This window comes from Pleurodeles waltl, chromosome 10 (assembly GCF_031143425.1).
Source record: "Pleurodeles waltl isolate 20211129_DDA chromosome 10, aPleWal1.hap1.20221129, whole genome shotgun sequence".
Lineage (NCBI taxonomy): Eukaryota > Metazoa > Chordata > Amphibia > Caudata > Salamandridae > Pleurodeles > Pleurodeles waltl.
The window spans coordinates 1,055,975,500-1,055,994,796 of record NC_090449.1 but is presented as its reverse complement, the minus strand read 5'-3'; the positions used below and the strand labels follow the sequence as shown (position 1 = coordinate 1,055,994,796).

At 43.1% G+C, this 19,297-nt stretch overlaps 1 protein-coding gene across 1 annotated transcript in view; it reads left to right on the top strand.

Annotated features, from left to right (window-relative positions):
• KCNH8 (potassium voltage-gated channel subfamily H member 8) overlaps positions 1-19,297 on the top strand; it is a 915,601-nt gene that overhangs the window by 802,236 nt on the left and 94,068 nt on the right. Inside the window, exon 12 of the mRNA XM_069212070.1 lies at positions 12,478-12,516. Within this exon, the coding sequence (XP_069068171.1) occupies positions 12,478-12,516 (39 nt within the window). The remainder of the gene's footprint in view (positions 1-12,477; positions 12,517-19,297) is intronic.

The following is a 19,297-nucleotide window of genomic DNA, read 5'->3' as shown; positions in this document are numbered from 1 at the left end:
CCTGGCTCTCATCCCCGACAGCTGTCAGTAACCACTGTGGCTTGCTGTCCGGGTGGACAGAGTTATCCCTGGGGAGGGGACAAGTGTCACACCTCGGGGGTAGAGTGGGCAACAGCACTGTGTTGGTCCTGGTGGTACTATCCTGCTCCTGGGATACGTCTGTGAGCAAAGTAAGGTTAGGTGCTGCACAGATGGCATCCGCAGATAAGGAAAAAGGTACCCCATGGGTTGGCTTAGTGGGCCCTGAGAGTGTGGACAGAGGGATCCAATTGGAGTCAGGAAGGCGAAGAACTGGAGCATGCCCCTACTGTTGTGGGTCTGGGTCCTTGTTCTGTCGCCTCAAACAGGGAAGTACATCAGGATAGTGATTGTTCTTCCCTGGCTTTAGGATGGCGGGGTCATGTTGGACCTGGCTTTTTGACAGGGTCATCCCCAAACTTTTTGCCTCCTTCCTCCTATTTTTTCTGACCTGTTGTTGTTGGCTTTTGAACTCTGGGCACTTTACCACTGCTAACCAGTGCTAAAGTGCATATGCTCTCTGTGTAAATTGTACTGTTGATTGGTTTATCCATGATTGGCTATTTGATTTACTTGTAAGACCCTAGTAGAGTGCACTATATGTGCCTAGGGCCTGTAGATTAAATGCTACTAGTGGGCCTGCAGCACTGGTTGTGCCACCCACTTCAGTAGCCCCTTAACCTTGTCTCAGGCCTGCCATTGCAAGGCCTGTGTGTGCAGTTTCACTGCCACTTCGACTTGGCATTTAAAAGTACTTGCCAAGCCTAAAACTCCCCTTTTTCTACATACAAGTCACCCCTAATGTGTGCCCTAGGTAACTCCTAGAGCTGGGTGCTGTGTGGGTAAAAGGCAGGACATGTACCTGTATAGTTTATATGTCCTGGTAGTGTAAAACTCCTAAATTCGTTTTTACACTACTGTGAGGCCTGCTCCCTTCATAGGCTAACATTGGGGCTACCCTCATACATTGTTGAAGTGGCAGCTGCTGATCTGAAAGGAGCAGGAAGGTCATATTTAGTATGACCAGAATGGTAATACAAAATCCTGCTGACTGGTGAAGTCGGATTTAATATTACTATTCTAGAAATGCCACTTTTAGAAAGTGAGCATTTCTTTGCACTTAAATCTTTCTGTGCCTTACAATCCACGTCTGGCTAGGTTTAGTTGACAGCTCCTTGTGCATTCACTCAGACACACCCCAAACACAGGGTACTCAGCCTCAGTTGCATACATCTGCATTTTGAATGGGTCTTCCTGGGCTGGGAGGGTGGAGGGCCTGCCGTCACACAAAGGACTGCCACACCCCCTACTGGGACCCTGGCAGACAGTATTGAACTGAAAGGGGACCTGGTGCATTTCTTAGCCACTCTTTGAAGTCACCCCCACTTCAAAGGCACAATTTAGTATAAAACAGGGCCTCTGCCCTACCTCATCAGACACTTGCTGGAGAAGAAACCTGAACCAGAAACTACATCCTGCCAAGAAGAACTGCCTGGCTGCCCAAAGGACTCACCTGTCTGCTCTCTATAAAGGACTGCTGCCTTGCTGTTGGCCTGCTGCCTTGCTGAACTCTTGTCTGGCTGTAAAAGTGCTCTCCAAAGCCTTGGATAGAGCTTGCCTCCTGTTCCCTGAAGTCTCAGGACCAAAAAGACTCTTCGTGGGCCGAATGTTTTGACGCACACCTTGCTCCGCGGCGAGAAAATTGCCGCACACCGACGCTGCTCGACGCGACGCCTACGGGGCGGCCGGAACTTTGACGCACGGCCTCGCATGGACAACGCCGCCCGACTTCCAGAGGGGAAATTGACGCGACACCTACCGTGAGAAAGAAAATTCTACGCACAGCCTCACGGAACGACGCGCAGCCGGAAAACAAGCCGAAGAATCCACGCACAGACCCTGGGACATCTGGTAATCCTGTGATCCATGGAAGGAGACGGTCCGCGTGCCGGCAAATGACGCACATCTTCCCCGCTTGAAAAATAACGATGCAAGCCAGTGTGTGAAGGGGCGTAACCGACGCACACACCATTTTTCCACGCATCTCCTCTTCTGCGGCCCTCTGCGGAGATTTTCCACTCCAAACCAGGCACTTTGTGCTTGAAAGAGACTTTGTTTGCTTTTCAAAGACTTAAGACACTTCATATCACTTTTTAGTGGTATCTTTACAAATTCATATTGCATCTTTTTGACCTGCAAATACCCAGATAAATATTGTATATTTTTCTAAACACTGTGTGGTGTATTTTTGTGGTGCTATATTATGTTATTGTATGATTTATTGCACAAATGCTTTACACATTGCCTTCTAATTTAAGCCTGACTGCTCGTTCCAAGCTACCAGAGGGTGGGCACAGGATAATTTGGATTGTGTGTGACTTTCCGTGACTAGAGTGAGGGTTCTTGCTTGGACAGAGGGTAACCTGACTGCCAACCAAAAAAAACATTTCTAAGAGAAATGACATAACATAACTTAACATAACAGCTTCAAGTGTAATGTTTCGAGGCAGAAGGGGGATAGTGGAGGATCCCAGCAGCAGCCTCACAAGTTAGACAGTTGACTTGGTGATATTGCTTCCCTTAGGGAGGGAGGAAAACTAGCTGGGGTGAAACATCTCCCCTATAAACTGAACCTCATTGTTAGTGGTAGGGGCATGAAAAAGAAGCAGGTGAGGCTGGGGTTACTGGACCCCAGTTTCTGGTGCTGGAATGCCCAAGGGTAGCCATGTGCTATTTAAATGTGCATCGATTAGACCAGATAGATAATGGACTGTTTCTGTTTTTGCAGTGTTTAGCCATAGCCTGCATGTATTCATCCACCTCTAAAGCCTTGTAAATGTAAAGGAAATGGTTTGAAATTAATGACCACATGGGTGCTGTGCACGTTTGTGGTCAGGGGTGTAATTTTCACTTGATCTGAGTACATGGAGAGGAGGTAAACACACCATTTTAGAACAGTGAGGTTTATGCCCATTGTTGTATTGAGGTGATTTGGCTGTACACTGTGGTTTGTGGGGTCAACGGCAGCTGACAGGTCAAGCCGTATCAAATTAAATGAACAACCCTGATCTCTAGGGCAAGCAGCATCTCTTCACACTGATGAGGTCTGTTTTGGTATCATGAGCAGCAGGGAATTTTAACTGACAATCCATCAGAAGCCTGTTCCATTCAAGATAATAGGGCATTTGGTCAGTGGCCATGGTTTTGGGGGCATTAGTAGCACAAGAGAGGCCAGGAACTCTCTCTGGGTTAGGGCTGATCGTTTTGAGCAGTAGGGTGATGCCATCATGTTTGCTTTTCTTGGGGACACTTAGGCAAATACAAGATATGTTAATGAGTAATGTGATGAGACAGCTAAATAAAGGGATCATCAGCTTGGCCACCCAAGAGCAGTACATCTTGTTTAAGGGAAATTAGCTTTTGTGTGATTTGGCACCTTTTCAACATGTTGTTGTGCTACAGGTCAGACCCCGGAAACACTGGCCTGAATGGCATTGACATTTGGAGGATCCACAAGGTACAAAGATGATGGTATTGCAGAACTGCACCAAATTGTTGCAGCCTTGTTGCATAGTAGGCTTTTTTCAAAACTGCTTGTGGTGTTAGGTCAGAGAACGTGCCAAAATGTTAATAAGAGTGCTAAAATGCTAATTGGCTGGATTTTCTTGTTGAATTTTCCTTTTTGTTGATGTGTCTTTTGGCATGTGACTCATTGGCTCTGCAAAGGAAAGACCTGTACACTGTACAGTGAACATACAAGATGTGGTATCAGATGGGCCTGAGCAACAAACTTCGCTCCACCAGCTGAGTGGGTGGAGTTTGGCTACACGGAGTTCCGGACAAATTCCCCCGAAGTGCTGCATGGCGGAGTTTTTTTCTTGTGCGCAGCCCTCCAACAGTAAGTTGGTAAGCGCAACCGAGAATTGGCATCCCCTAGTGTGATTTTCCTGGTGGTAAGAGCACACCTGGCGTGATTTTCACAATGCAGCAGTTGCTGATGGTTGCGACCCTTCATAATGGGAAAACTACTGTTTGAGTAGAAAATCTACTTGAGCAACAGCAAGACCAACTTGAGCTGCAGTGCCCTGGCACGGCACATGGTGGCATATGCACTGATTTCTCAGAGTGGAATGAGCTCCCGGTACTGAAAAACAACATGACATGCCGCGGGAATCCACAGAGTGGAACTCCATGAGCTCCACCCAGGCCTAATATCAGTGGTGGTTTCGTACTTTCCTCATCTTTCTTTGAGTGAAGGTCATAGTTGAACCATTTGATGGATTCCACTTTCTTAGCCATGAACATTCAGCATCTAGGAGAACCAAATAACTCCATAGAGTGATCCACACCCTTTACTGTTTGATCCACTCTAGACTTTGATGATCAAATAATGAGGCAATTGAACTTAGAAAAGTCTTGGTGAATTCCTGGAGGAAGGCATCAGGATGCACTCTCTTGAGAATTCTGAACCAATCGGAAGCTTCTGCTGCATCTGATGTGGTAGGACTCTAGTGAATAATCTGCTGTGTTGATCAAGCTCAGGGGTTGGTTAGGCTATAGTAGTCAGTGTCAATGGAAAGCAAGAGAAGAGAACTAGGATGTAGCCAGCTGTATGCAGTGGTTTGATCTCTTAATGTCAAGAAGTAAGACATCACATAGCCAGTGACACTCCCTAAATTGAGACGTTTGCGGGGTCCAAATGTTGAGGCCTCTGAACATGCAGAAGTTGCAAGATACTGATCGCAGATCATAGGCATGTTCAAACAACTTGGCAGGGAAAACTGCAACCTGGTATTCCCAGGTATGAGAGAGAACTGTGGTAACAAGGCAGGATGTAGAGATGATGGTACATTTAAGCACAATGTGCTCGCTTGAGTTGAAACTCAGACCAGGATCCTTGTTGCATGTGGCGCCCCATTACATGTGTCTGAGCTTCTCTTTCTGTGCATAATGCTGTGGTTTTGCACAAAAGTGTGGGCCAGTGTGTTGAAGACATTCCCAGTGATGACCAGGAGGTGGCAACAGTTGTTCGTGATGATGTCACAGATGTTGTTCACATTTGTGACAGCTTGTCTGGCATTAAGGATGGCTCTCTCCAGGAGGTAGGACTATCTGAAGATGAAGATGCCCATTTTCTGGTGAAACTTTGAGCTCTTCTTCATAAAATCTCCAGATACTGCCCTAGCCCTACATATTGATTCACTTATGTCATTCCCCAAAACCCTATGCCCCCACCCCATCACTAGGTGTTGGATGCTAGAGCTTCCCTCTGTGTCTATAAATCAGTGAAAGTGAAGTGTCCCACGACATTGGCAGCAGTGGAAATGAAGAGGGCTGCCCTTCGACACAAAAGAAGTTGCAAGCAGACTGACTGAGAATTGGATCCAGATGCTTGAGTGCAGGAGGTTTGTGAGTTCATTGAAGAGAGAGTAATAGCCTTCCTAGCTCACCAGTGGCTTCAGATCACTAGCCCCTTCAGCAGCATCTCTGCAACCCTCCAAGCCAGGACATGGCATTAGCTGCTGGTCCAGGACTCATGGTGGAGCATGAGCTGTGCTGCCATTTTGGACCAGCACAAAAAAGCTATAATTCATTTGAATACAGTTTTTATGTCTACGCAAAACAAACAGTTCCAGGCGGTGTCCATCTTGAAATCAGGCAATGTCTGACAATTGTTTCAAAAGATGTCCAGAGTTCTCTTCCCACTTAAAAAAAGGTACAACGCCTAGGGTGTGTTAACACCAAGAGACACCCTAGCATTCACAAACACTCCAGTGACTGAGTCATACATCATGATTACCATCCCGCACCTAGAGATCCTATATAGAAGCCGCAGAAGGAACAAATCCATCAAGGATAGCACAGCACTTCACAACCACACTACTGATAGGAACCTTCTAATCAAATCACAAATACAGTACACTGCAATATTGTCTTTTCCGGAGAGCTGTTCCTATACCTGGGTTCAGTGAATGGCCCCTCTGTAACAATCACAACATAGTGCTTGAAATTAACAGAACCTTCAACTTGCTGTGGAACCCCAAAAGGTAGTGTGTGTTCCCCTCATGATGGGCCTATATTTTCCACCAGAAGTTGGTTATGATTACCTCAGATAAGTTAGGATGTGATGGACTTGTTCAGACCCGTAACACCCAATGCATACTAACTCATTTAAGGCATCTGTCAGTGGATGTGGTTACAATTCAGATGAATCTCGTTCTCCGGAACTTGGAAGTAAGGTGCTTCATGGAATCTACAAGAGGTAAATGACATCTGCAGAAAGGTGAAATACAGAGCCATGAACAGTAGAGAATTGCACCCAAAAACCTCCAGCTAATGAAAAACAGAAGTCATGAATAACATTGGTGCTGAAAGATCTGATAATATCTCAATGGTGTCAACAAGACCAAAATATTTTTTCAAAACCTCTCGCAAAACTAGGTCTTTTACTTTATATGTTTAGTGAATATCAACTCATAAAGATACATACACCACGACTGGGAAACAAAGGGGTTTGAAAGGGTGTGTAGAAAAAATATCAGGAAATAGATACAATGTGGACAAAATATTGTGTTAAGGCTATCAAAGACAAAAATAGAAAGGTAAGATTCCATGGGAAAGCAACGTTTTACTATATGTAACTCCATATATATGTATATATATATATATATATATATATATATATATATACATATATATATATATATATATATATATATATATATATATATACACACATATACATATATACATTTATATCTTAAAGGTACATAGATGTGGACTTTAGAATAGTAAATCTATCCTGACTTATTTGCACTTACCTTTGCAATATTTTGGTCTACAATATTTTAGACACAACATTCTGTCCACACAATATTTTTGTTACCGATATTCGGTCAATGAAGCCTTTGTAAGTTGAATCTCATGGCCTCTCCGCTGACTTGATGATGTCAAACAGTCTTACACCAGCAGAGTCATCTTACAACCCCACTTCTCCTCTGCAAGATCAGAAAACAAACCTGGCATTTCGACCACTTTGGTGAGTTACCAATCAGGACAATCCACAGCAATTGGGATGGTGGGAATGTGCATTTGAAATTTTAACTTCTGATTCATTTACTCCACGTAGGAAAAATACTTTTGCACAGGAAGAAAAACTTCCCCTGCGACGAATGAAATATAGTGTGTTGGAGAACTTTCCCACCCTCTTTTCATTTTTCACACTTTGTCAGGACTAAAGATACGTGTACAAATAGGGTTTGAAAAAGAATTGGCAATATTTCTGAATACCCCCAAAATTAAGAATTTGGAGTTGTTTATAACGTTCTAATGATGAAGCCATTGGCCACACCCATGTCTCCACCCCTTTATCAAATTTTCCAGGGAGGAAAATGCTGTCAAATTGGCAGGCATTTCACAGAAGAAGAATTCGCAATCAGAACATTTTGCAAATCCTTTTAGGCGCAATTTTTTCCAAGTCTCACTCAGTATGATAGAAGAATGCTTCTCAATTTTATGGCCGCCATAACATTTTATATTGATGGGTTAACCGGTTGTATGAATTTGTGAGCTTATTTCTTACAGAAAGGTTAATTAAAAATATTTTAAATGTATTGACAGGGTTAATTAATTAAATTGGCTCCTTTCAAAAAGTAATTGGATGCATAGGGTGGCATGGTGTTGATTCCAAAGAGTTTAACATTTACCCAACTCGACCATCTTTTTAATGTACACTGACATATGCCACAGTGGTGCTATATTGAATTTACCTGGAACATGGTTTACAGTTCAGTGACAGCAGAAACAGACCTGCCAACCTCTGAAACTTTTTTAAGTGTGAGGAGGGGGTGGGACCTTGAAGGGGCCCGAGGCACTTTTAAATTCACTGCCTCCAAGCAACCAACCCCTACACCAGCACCCCGCACCCCATTTTCACCCTGGCAACAACGAAAACAGAGCTGTTGAGGCAGCTGCCAGTGTCCTTGGGAAGTTTCACACCTTGCAATGGACATCGGTTGTACAGAACCTCAAAACAATTAGCTTGAACTCTGCTCTCTGCAGGGGTTTTCAGCTAATTGCTTGCACACCACGTGATATCGGCTCCTCACTGGGCGACCGTGTGAAGGGAGCCGATACCGTGAGACACACGGTGACGCCATGTGAATTGGCAAGTCTGTAGAAAGTCCTTTGATGCAGCCAGTCGTATTTCCCTCAGAGTTATCTCTTCCACTAGAGCAGAGGTCTCCAAACTTTTTAATGCCGCGCCCCCCCCCAGTTGAAAAATAAAAATCACTGGGCCCCCCTCAGAATTTTTCACAACTATTTTATGAACATGGCAATGTTTAAATATGTCTAAACCTATTTAAACATTGCAGTTAAGAACTGTTACCTTTTTAAAACCGAAATAACATGCTTCTGCTTAAAACAAAGGCCTGTTATCTGTATAATATTTATTTTGACAAGAGTCTGGGGCCCCCCTGGGATCACTTTAGGCCCCCCTAGGGGGGCCAGCCCCCCAGTTTGAAGACCTCTGCACTAGAGATTGAATAATTTTATATTACTCCCCAACTCTAAATCGCGCGCTCAGTACTTTGAAGCGCTTTGAGAGATGTCACGCCTTGTACCGCCATTAACCATGCATAGTGATCTTTTGTGGAAAATCACGGTTTGGAAGGCAAAAATGTTGCAAAACATTGAATAAAGACATTCTAATATACAAAAAAGTGTTGAGGGAGAGTAAATAGTTGTAGGGCTTTCTAGAAAGGATGGGAGTGTTGCTATGGGAACTAGACTGCTGCCTATTTCACTGGTCCAATGCCAGATCAGGTAAAGCCATATTTCTTTTCAGTGTCACCAAATGTTATGGATTTTAAAGACACAATTCTTTCTACGTGATAGAATTTGCGCTAATGTTGGAATTATCACAATTTACAAATTGAGCCTGTCGAGAAACTTTATTCTCTCTCCTTTTCTTTGTTTCTCTCTTGTTTCTCTTTCCCATGCTGGTCTCAGTAGAAATAGACAACAGACTGCTGTGACACAATTTCTTTCTTCCTTCCTTTACCTTGTTTCTTTCTTTTTTAATTGCATTTTTTCAGTCTTCAACTTCATCCTTCCTGAGGAGTTATCAAACGTTGTTCTTTTAATTTATTTTCGTTATTGAATCCGGCTCTTCAAGATCTTAACAAGAGAGCATATTCCCATGGCTATTGCACTCTAATGGTATGCTTTCCTGGGGGACACTTATAAATGTTGCTGTAATTAGTAACCCCAAAAAAGTTGTAATTTATTTAATTCAGCTGTACGTGGTTTGTTAGACGTACTTTTGAGTATAAACTGGAACAAGAATAACAAATGAAGCAATTTAGTCCCATCTTTTTGTTGTTGTATTTTTGTAGTAGATCAATCACGGTCTGTCTTAGCAAATGTACTGTTTCAATGAAGGACTGACTGACTAAGGGGTCTTCGACGCAATGTCGGGGTGAAACCTCATGTAGTCAGCAGGGCTTTGTAACTAAGGAACAGCAGTGCTAGAAGACAAATTGAAATGAGCGATAATCCTTCGGTAAAGTACTTTTGTTCAGGTAGATCATCACCCTCCAGCGTGAAGCTTGTATTTCTTTACACAGGTTACTCGCCGGATGTCAATAAATTATTTTTGTAATGTGTGAGGGACTGATTTACTTCTCAAAATTACTACGTGCATCGCACTTTTTGCTACATTCAATATTTTATGGTAAATATGGATTCTGAAAACAAAACATTTTTTCCATTGCAGCCCAGCAGGCAAAGGCATTTTAATGTACTTGACAAGCTTGATCCCAACCTGGCCCAATTTATTTTCTTCTTTACACACCCAGAGGATGTAACCCCAAAATGGCCACTCTGATTACAGCTTTTTTAAAGTTCCCTTCAGCTTCTCTTCGCCGCCATTGGAGAGCTACATATTGTTTTGTACTATAAACCCAAGACTCAAGGCAAGTTAACTTCACTCCCTTTGTGTCTGAGTATTTCTTGTTCCCTTTTTTTGAATGTACTTTTAAGCTCCATGGCAAAGAAGCCTGCATTATAGTGCTGTGCTTGTTTCTGTCCATCCACAATGAAGAGTCCATCGCTGTTCAAATACTATTTCACACAGAAATGAAATCAGGACTTTAGGGAAGACTCCAGATCTCACTTCACTTGGTCACATAGCAAAGGACCCGTCTTTGTGGTCCTGATTGCATGGATGCTTCTACTATTGTCCTGCCTTTCTTTTGCAATGAATCAAATGTAGAACTATAATTAAGTATCCCTTTCTCTCCGACCTTTATTATAGTCCCACTTTTGTTTCAATAGTTGACACATAAACTGAACCTGCAGGTGATGTTTCTCCTGTGGTCAGATCTACTTGTACAAACTAAACCATACATTGTTGGTCAGCACGCACCCCTCTGCCAAAGGAGTCAAGAACCTCCATCTCTGCTGACACCATCAAGACAAACAGAAAACAGTCACAGCACGCTGCACTAGCAACCTCTGTGCTTGACGTGGTCAGACGCCTTAAAATAGCTTATCACAGGACTTCTCTGTCAAAATGTTATTTGGAATCTCCATTGTTCAATCAACATTTGAGTAATATGTGTTTAATGTTTGCTTAATACTTTAGTGCACAAACAGCCTTTGTTTTCTCCTGCTACTTCCTTAATCTCATACCAAGTGGCTTTGCCAAGCCCTCTGTAAGTAGAGAGGTATATTTAGCCAGAATCTAAATAGAAACACATATTTAGCCAGACCTTTGTACATTGACCAGCGTCTAAAACTCAAAAATTCTGAACACCAAGAAAGACTTTTGAATGAAATTGCAAGCATACACGTGTCCTCCTGCTTTGTGATTTTTTGTCATTTAAAAAGTATTTGCTGTGCAGACATCATAATATCTATGTGTGCATTAGTTAAAAAAATTTGCACAACTATACATGGATGCTGCACACTGACATTTCAGTTTGTGGCACTCTTTATCTTGGGTGCGTAGAATGTTTCCCTGTCCGTGTGGTGCACGTCTCAGTTGTTTACAGCCAACAATCCACCAGCGGTAGGCTCACTGCAGATTGTTGAGTCATGTGATAGACCGGATCCACTAAGCACTGGACACATGGAACATATATGTTATGTTTTATCTAATGCTTGTACCAGGAATTCTTTGGGTGGGTCTTGGGGTGTGAGTTGCTCCATCTGTGAAGTAATGTGGTTTCTGAAGCTGAGAGTCCAAAAGTGACAGAACCTTTCCTTTCCACTGGCCTGGGCAACTCCACCCAAGATGATAGACTGACCGTCTAGTGATCTGTGTCCTTTTCTTTCAGGTTGTATGAACTGTTTTTCCGTATCGGGTGCTGGGTCTCTCTCTCAATGCAAGACCATTGTCCAGATTCTCCATCGATCATCTCTAAAATTGTGCTGGATGTTCTGTGAATATATCATCTAACTGCTTATTGATCTGGAACTAACACTCTACTGTAGATTTTCGTTGGTCCAGCCCTTTCCAGCAGTTGCTCTTTCCACTTTGTTGGATTACACAGTTATGACACAATTCACTTTTTTGTCAAAAATGCCTTCAGGATGCTTCTGCTGGGCAACATGGGACTTTAGGACACGAACATTCTTGCATTCCCCCGCCCAGCTCTCAATTTCTTCAAGATCTTGTAGCAATGGTCACACCTGTCTGGCTTCAATCTACCTGCTTGGTTCACTGAGACATTCATTCTGCCTTCTGCTCCTTGTAAGTGACAGTGATTCACATTTTATGGGTACCCCCCCAATCCAGGACCATCAACCTTAGTTCCACCGACAGAGGTCCCTCTCCTTTAGACATGATTGTGGCACTCATCGACAGTAGATGATCACTTCCACGTTTTGCGACAACTTCACTATCTACAGCTCCGCGTGCTCCTCCATCTTGAAACCTTTGTCTACCAATCTGACATACGCTCATGTCATTTTTCTTCTTACTTTCTGTGTCACCTTATATATCACCCAGTTTTTGTTATTTTCCTGTGAACTCACACCTCTACTTCTGGAGCATTTTCTTCCACTGATTTTCTGTTCACGGTGGAGGAATTTAATCCTCTGCTTTCTCTTCGCTTTCAAAATCTCCATGAACATTCGGTTGTTATTCGATGGCTGTAGAACCCCATTTTATGTTTATCCCCTGACCTCTTTCAAATGATGGTGCCATCTTTGTGTGTATACCTGGTTGGTATTAGCACCCAGGAAATTATTAAATGATGAGAGTTTGAACCATTGCAGTCTAGTTATAAAAGTTCATAGTAACTTATTACTAGCAAAAATAACACATTTTTGGAGTTACATGTAATCCATGTGCTTTTTGTGGAGACTGCAGAAGTTGTAAGATGTAGATTAGATTTTTTTATATATATTTAGTGCATGAAATATATTTTATTTTCTTTGTTCTTTTTGCAGAGAATGACAAAATTATCCAGCAAGTCTACTCTGTGTCAGGTACAGTATGACACTCTTTGTTAATCTGGAAATGGGAGAGTGCAATATAGAGGTGTGCAACATTATAACGTAATAGGCAAAGTTCCTTATTTTAAGAAACTGCAAAATTTCGATTTTTTCCAATTGCCCCTCTGGTGAAATTCTCCCAATTTTTCATGGAAATTCTCCTGCAAAAAGCCAATTTGCATGTTTTTTTTTGTTCCTCAAATAAGCGAACAAGCTCTAAAAACTTGTTACTTATGTTTCTGAAAACAATTTGCAAACGGTAGATGTGTTTTTTTTTCCTCTCAGATACTAAAATAAAAGTACCTGCGAACTTCAGAAATGTGAAAACCTTACATCTAATTTCATGAAATTCATGAAAGTGAGATCCCACAATTTTGCACACCTCTAGTGTGATGCTAAATTTACATTGTTTTTAAGTACTTGTCAGACAATCAATTCCGAACAAAGTTTAAACTGGGTGTAGTGGCATTTTTATCATTTTTCATTTTAAAAGGGTCAGTTTTATCGAAAGGAATATTAGTTTCATGTAATGAAAAAACAGACAGATCTTTAACTAGTCACAAGTTATTAAAGGGAGCACCATCTTTTTTGCCTCTTCTTTTAAGTCAACGACAAAAAAGGAAAGTATAATTTGCTTACCTTTACAAAAGCAGGTGGCATGTGGACTTAACTTCCAGATTTTGTCCTACTCTGTTCACTGGAAGACAATTCTAACTTTACTAATTTTATAAGGTGTCTTCCGTAAATGTTTATCATGGCCAACAACCTCATTTCAAAACCCTCTTCCTCAAACAAGCATAATTGATCACCTTCCGAAATATGTGAGAAAAGTTAAGGTACTCTGACAAGCGCCATGTGTATGTTCTACAAAACAGAATCACATGCTGAGCACCTAGAAGAAGTGAAGAACACAAGGCAACTTAAGTATCTGAAGATCTATACCTGCCCAGCATCTTCTGAATATTCGTATGTAGGACATCATGTATGCACCGTGGGCATCTGTGCACCGTGTGTGGATTTCACCCATACTTGAGACACCAGAACACACATTTCCATAGCACTGTTTAGCCTTAGTCATTTCAACAATTTCTTACCCTAGTCTTGAAAAATGTGTATCACTCAAAACTCTTCTTACAACCTCTACTCAGCCTGCAACAAACTAAGCATCCATCCTTTGAACTTGCCACCACAGAAACCAACAAATCCTCGCCACACAATCTGCCATAGTTCATCACAGGGAGAGTAATAAAAATAGATGCCAGTAACCTATTAATTCCTTAGTATGATAGACCATCACTTCCCTGGACCAACAGGAATTAGAAGCAGATGCTAGCCAGACCTCCCCTACACTCCTTAAGGGCCAGGGATTTCATTTCTCAGTCATGAGATGAAAGTGAGATTTTGTTGATACTTCCCTATAGTATACAATATATTTAAAATGTATTTGGTCAAGCCATAAGGAAGTGCAATGACGTTTGTGATTCTTTTTCACTGCAGTATCTAATGTAAAATGTCTATTTAATTCTCCTTATGGGTAAGGGGGCAGCATCTCACTCTTCCAGCATGAATTCAACCCTTCTTATGTGACAGATTATTTAGTCCAGAGAGGCTCAGATCTGCCCAGACCAAGTGATCATGCCAGGCTTACTGTACACATGCTCTCTTAAGTGTTCTGAGTGTATTGTTGAGGTGGTTCTGTGTCATCACGGAATATACATCCCTAATACTTTGTAATACTTATTTGGTTGGTTTCGCACACATTCCTTTACAAGCACAGTTAAAAAAATAATCAGGGTGTGAGAAGGTTGGATGCTGAGACAGCAGACAGGATACATCAGTTACATGGTGGTCTTTAGATGTTTCAAGATGTTTGTTATTCAGGTGTCAAGTGTTTTAAAGAGACCTTTGCGCAGGAGGAATTGGTGTTTGAAGAGACACTTTGAAGATGTTCAAAAACGAGATACATCTCAGGTGAACTGGAAGTCACAGTGGTATCACAGAGTGAAATGAGTGGGACCAGTGGGTGGTGTAGGTGTGTGGCTAGTAAGGCACTGATTGTGTTTTTAGTGGAGAAACGCCTGGATGGAATATATTTTGAACTGCTAGATGCTGTACGGAAAGCAGCTCTTGGCAGAGTTTAGTTGGCAGTGACAGTGTAGGATGTAAAATGATAGGAATCGACAGGCGGTGGCAGTGGATGGTTGGTTTCTAGGCTGATAAGGCACTTTTGTGTTTGCTTGAGAGGGGGCCTGGTGGGATACACAGGGAGATGATTTGCACAAGGGAGAGGCCTGTCTTTGAATTGAACATTAAAATGAGGATTTTCTGAGAGACTCTTTGAAGACCATGAGCCTTACCTCCTGACCTTTGAAGGAGAAGGGTGGAAAGAAGCTAGGAAGGCTAGACTGGGTAGAGTGGCTACCTTAACTAAAAGTTTAGACTTCTGTTACAGTTTGGTGGATTAGTGGTGGAATGTGGGTCTTGAGAGGAAGGGGTGAGGCTCATGTTTTTTTTTAAACATCTCATATCTGTTTGTTAAAAAGGAGGCTCTCAAAATCATGAACAGGGACTCTCAAATGATGCTGTCAAAGTGTCCCTCTAGTCTGTGGGCAGGAAGGGAAGGCAGGGAAGAAACAAAAGAGATGAGCGAGGGAATAGGTTTAGATGCGTGAAGAGTAGAATTTGATAGCAACGTATTAATCACGTGTCTGCCAATGATGATTGTGTGAGAAGGAGCCAAGACAGATCTGAAACATAGGAAATGCCTAGTAGAGTCTACAGAGAGGCAAAGGCAATGAGTCCTAAGCATTTACTGACCCTCAGTACCGCCCCCTTCTCAGGCAGGAATAAAAAAGCATGTGGGCTGACACACTGCAGTGATCCTGGAAACAGAGGCAGTACAAGCTAAAGGGAATCTACACAAAAGGGACCGCGTTTGGTAGAACCAATTTTAACGATCTACATAGAAGTTGGAAGCTAGTAAGATTGACTTTACATTTTCCAGCCTGTAAAGTAGCAGACAATTTAATCTCTGTATGTATATGGTGTTTTCAGTCAAAAGGCAGCGGATGCCCAAGTGAACAGATCTGTAGGTTCCTTCACACAGTCACACTTGTCCCACCGCAGCTGTGCTCACTGCAGTTGTGCAACATAGGACCACACGCAGCTTCACGCACTTTATGGGAGGGTGGTCATCGACCTGGAAGACCTACACCAGCTTCAATCCATTCTCCTCTAGGTGCTGCAACACCTTCAAGCCAGATGCCAAACAACCTTCTGCACCATGGGTGACCTTGACTTCGAGCCACCCGCTCCCATGTTTGATGCCTTCCCTGGCATCCTCTATTTGGCTTGAAATACTGAATGGTGGAACTTTCAAGAAACGTTTTTACACCTGAGGACTGGACTGTGGAACAAAGATCACCAAGAAAGTCTCTCTTTCCCATGCCCCACCTTGGACAGAATTGGAGAAGGTTGACTGAGAACCAGAGGAGTAAACAAGCCGCCAGGCCAACATGGACATTGTCACACATCTAAAGGAGTACTGCACATCCAATATAAAAGAGCCTTCAAAATGCTGCCCTGGGGGTCAGTGCTAACAAGGTGAACATGGAAGAAAACAATCTTCCAGCACTAAGTCAGGTGAGGCATTACCAAGAGATGTGAGAGGTCAAGGCAGGGTTCACAGTACTTTGTCACAAATTGACCAAAGTGTCAGAATGAGCCAGTTTTGTTTGTTTTTGTTCGGCACTGCTGCTACTTTGTGAGGATATGACAGCTCAAAACAGTGAACACACACAGAGTGAAATTTAAGTTTTGGGAAAAGGCTCCTCAAACAAGAAGGAAAAGGACCATTATAGTTACGCTAATGGTTGTACCACTTTTGAAGTTTGGTTCTCAGTGACTATTCTCCGAAAAAACACTGAATAAAGCTCTCAGAAATTGACCAAACAATATAAAATCTGAGATCAAAAATATCAGAAATAATGAGCAAAATACTAGAACATCAAGCGGAAGAGGGAGACAGCCTCTCGCCGCTTCAATATCAGACTGATAGGCTTCCTGCAGGGAGTGAAATGCCTGATGCAATCAGACTTATGGAAAACTGGTTGTTGCAAACCATTAAAATACCCGCACTATCCTCTTTGAAGTAGGAAGGGCATGTGTGATTCCTAACATAGACAATCACTCCTGGTGGAGCACCAAAGTCCTTAATCGACAGAAACCTTTATCGACAAGTCACAGCAGCAAGGAAGCAGAACAGCCAACTCATGCATAAATCTCCCAAACTGCTGACGACTCTCTATTAGACAAAATTGATGTCACAAAGACATAAACCTTTGAACCTGTTAAGGTAAACATCACAAAAAGCACAGCATATATATATACTAATAAATCCAGAACACCTCAAGGACAGACACAATATTGCAAACATCTTCTTTGATGAACAAAAATCAGTAGAAAACTTCTTACAACTGGGAGAAGCTGAAATATTTCACATTGAGAAAAATCATACTTAAGCCAGGACCCAATTAACATCATTGGTAGGTCTAGGGTGCACACAACTAAGTATAATGTGCTCCAACTGCTAAGAAACACAACAGGAAGAAGGGAGTTGTTGTTCAAGCAACAAATAGCTTATCAAAAAATGATTGATAATTTTAGTAGTATACAGGAAATTAACAAGTTTGTCTGTTGTTGTGTTACTTAGCACTTGGGGCACACTCTATGTAGTTGTATGCACCCTAGACCTACCAATGGCGTTAAGTGGGATCCTGGGTTAACTATGATTTCCACTTAAAACAATAGAAAAAGCACTTAAGTTCTTTTGTGTCTTTTGTGATTATTAGTATTATGTTCTCTGGGTCATTATATGTATGTGATTTGTCTGTGGCTTTGTCATTCTATTTGGTGAGTGTCTTCTAACAAACCTCTTTTTATCTTTCATTCACATCTTACAATCTCTATATGTATAGAATATTGTTTGGTTGCCTATGAGAACCACTGAAGCACTTTAGAATGATATACCCAAGTTCCCATGGGTTGGAGGGTTGCTCTTGTAGCTACAATCCTCCTCCAACCTTTCCTGCAAAGCATTCTGGGACATCTAGGCCTGGCGACTTTAAGTGGTCTATTAAAAGATCTTTCCTGAAAGCTCTGCCCACTAGCTGCACAGTTGCCTGATCTCTTCCCAGCAAAACTTCAAAGGCGACCCCATCCTGTGTTTTGCTCCAAGAAGTCAGTTTTTCTTCCTTTTTTCTGTGGGTTTAGGCTGGCCCAGGCAGGGCCTAGAAGTGTGAGGCGTTAATTTACACATGCCGATTTTCTCCGCAGCCCTCCCTTATCCATAAACTGGGCCAAACACCTTTAGTGGTTCTTTGTTTGAGGAGGTATTTTATCCTCCTGCTGGACAGCAGAGTAACTTGGCCGAGTAGGGGGCACCAAAAGGCCTAGAACCTGATTAGGGATTAGCCACAGAAATTATGATTCTCCAAGTGCCATAAGTAGTCCAGTTATAAAATTGAAAGCAAATCTGCACTCAACCTACATGTTTAGTCTAAAATTGACACCTGACCAGTCTTTCCAGGTGTATGTATTGTGAAACTGTGCAGTGGTGAAGACTTTGTCCGTGAAATATAATACATTGAGCACACAGCCTTTCAGTAAGCACTACAGATCTACATTGTAAATGCTCATTCACATTATAGGGCATGCACCACGTCAGTGAGAGTCCCTGAAGGCTACCTATGCACAAATACAGAGCTCAGCTAAACGGTAGTCCTAGACCCTCAGCCGTACATGTGTGCATACTTGTGTGCTCACATGCTCCTGTGTAACGAGCCCAGAGCCCCTTTCCGAGCTGCACCGCAACAGACCTGATTTTAAAAGGTGGACAGTGGAAGTTAGCACACTTAGGGGGTCATTCTGACCCTGGCGGCCGGTGACCGCCAGGGTCACCGACCACGGGAGCACCGCCAACAGGCTGGCGGTGCTCCCGAGGGCATTCTGACCGCGGCGGTTCCGCTGCGGCCAGAAAGGGTAAACCGGCGGTCTCCCGCCGGTTTACCACTGCCCTTGTGAATCCTCCATGGCTGCGGAGCGCGCTCCGCAGCCATGGGGATTCTGACACCCCCTACCGCCATCCTGTTCCTGGCGGGTCTCCCGCCAGGAACAGGATGGTGGTAGGGGGTGCCGCGGGGCCCCTGGGGGCCCCTGCAGTGCCCATGCATGCAAAGTATTTCAGTGTCTGCTAAGCAGACACTGAAATACGCGACGGGTGCAACTGCACCCGTCGCACCCCTGCAACTACGCCGGCTCAATTCTGAGCCGGCGTCCTCGTTGCAGGGGCATTTCCTCTGGGCCGGCGGGCGCTCTTTTGGAGAGCGCCCGCCGGCCCAGAGGAAATGTCTGAATGGCCGCCGCGGTCTTTTGACCGCGGTGCGGTCATTCAGCGGCGGTACCTTGGCGGACGGCCTCCGCCGTCCGCGAAGGTCAAAATGACCCCCTTAGTCCATTTTCCCAGAATTTATCATGAGAGAAACTCAGGTAGTGAGACTCGCTCACACTAAAAGTCCAAAATCCGAGTAGTCATAAAGTGAAAAACAGGTGAAACACGATTTGCTATACCCCTTAATTAGGATAACACCACAGTGTGCATGGTAGAGCATGCAAAACAAGTTAAAACAAAAAGAAGTTGTGTTAGACCTGACAGCCTTAGGGTAGTCACCCCTAACTTTTTGCCTGCCTCCCTCCACTTTTTGGACACTGTTTTTGC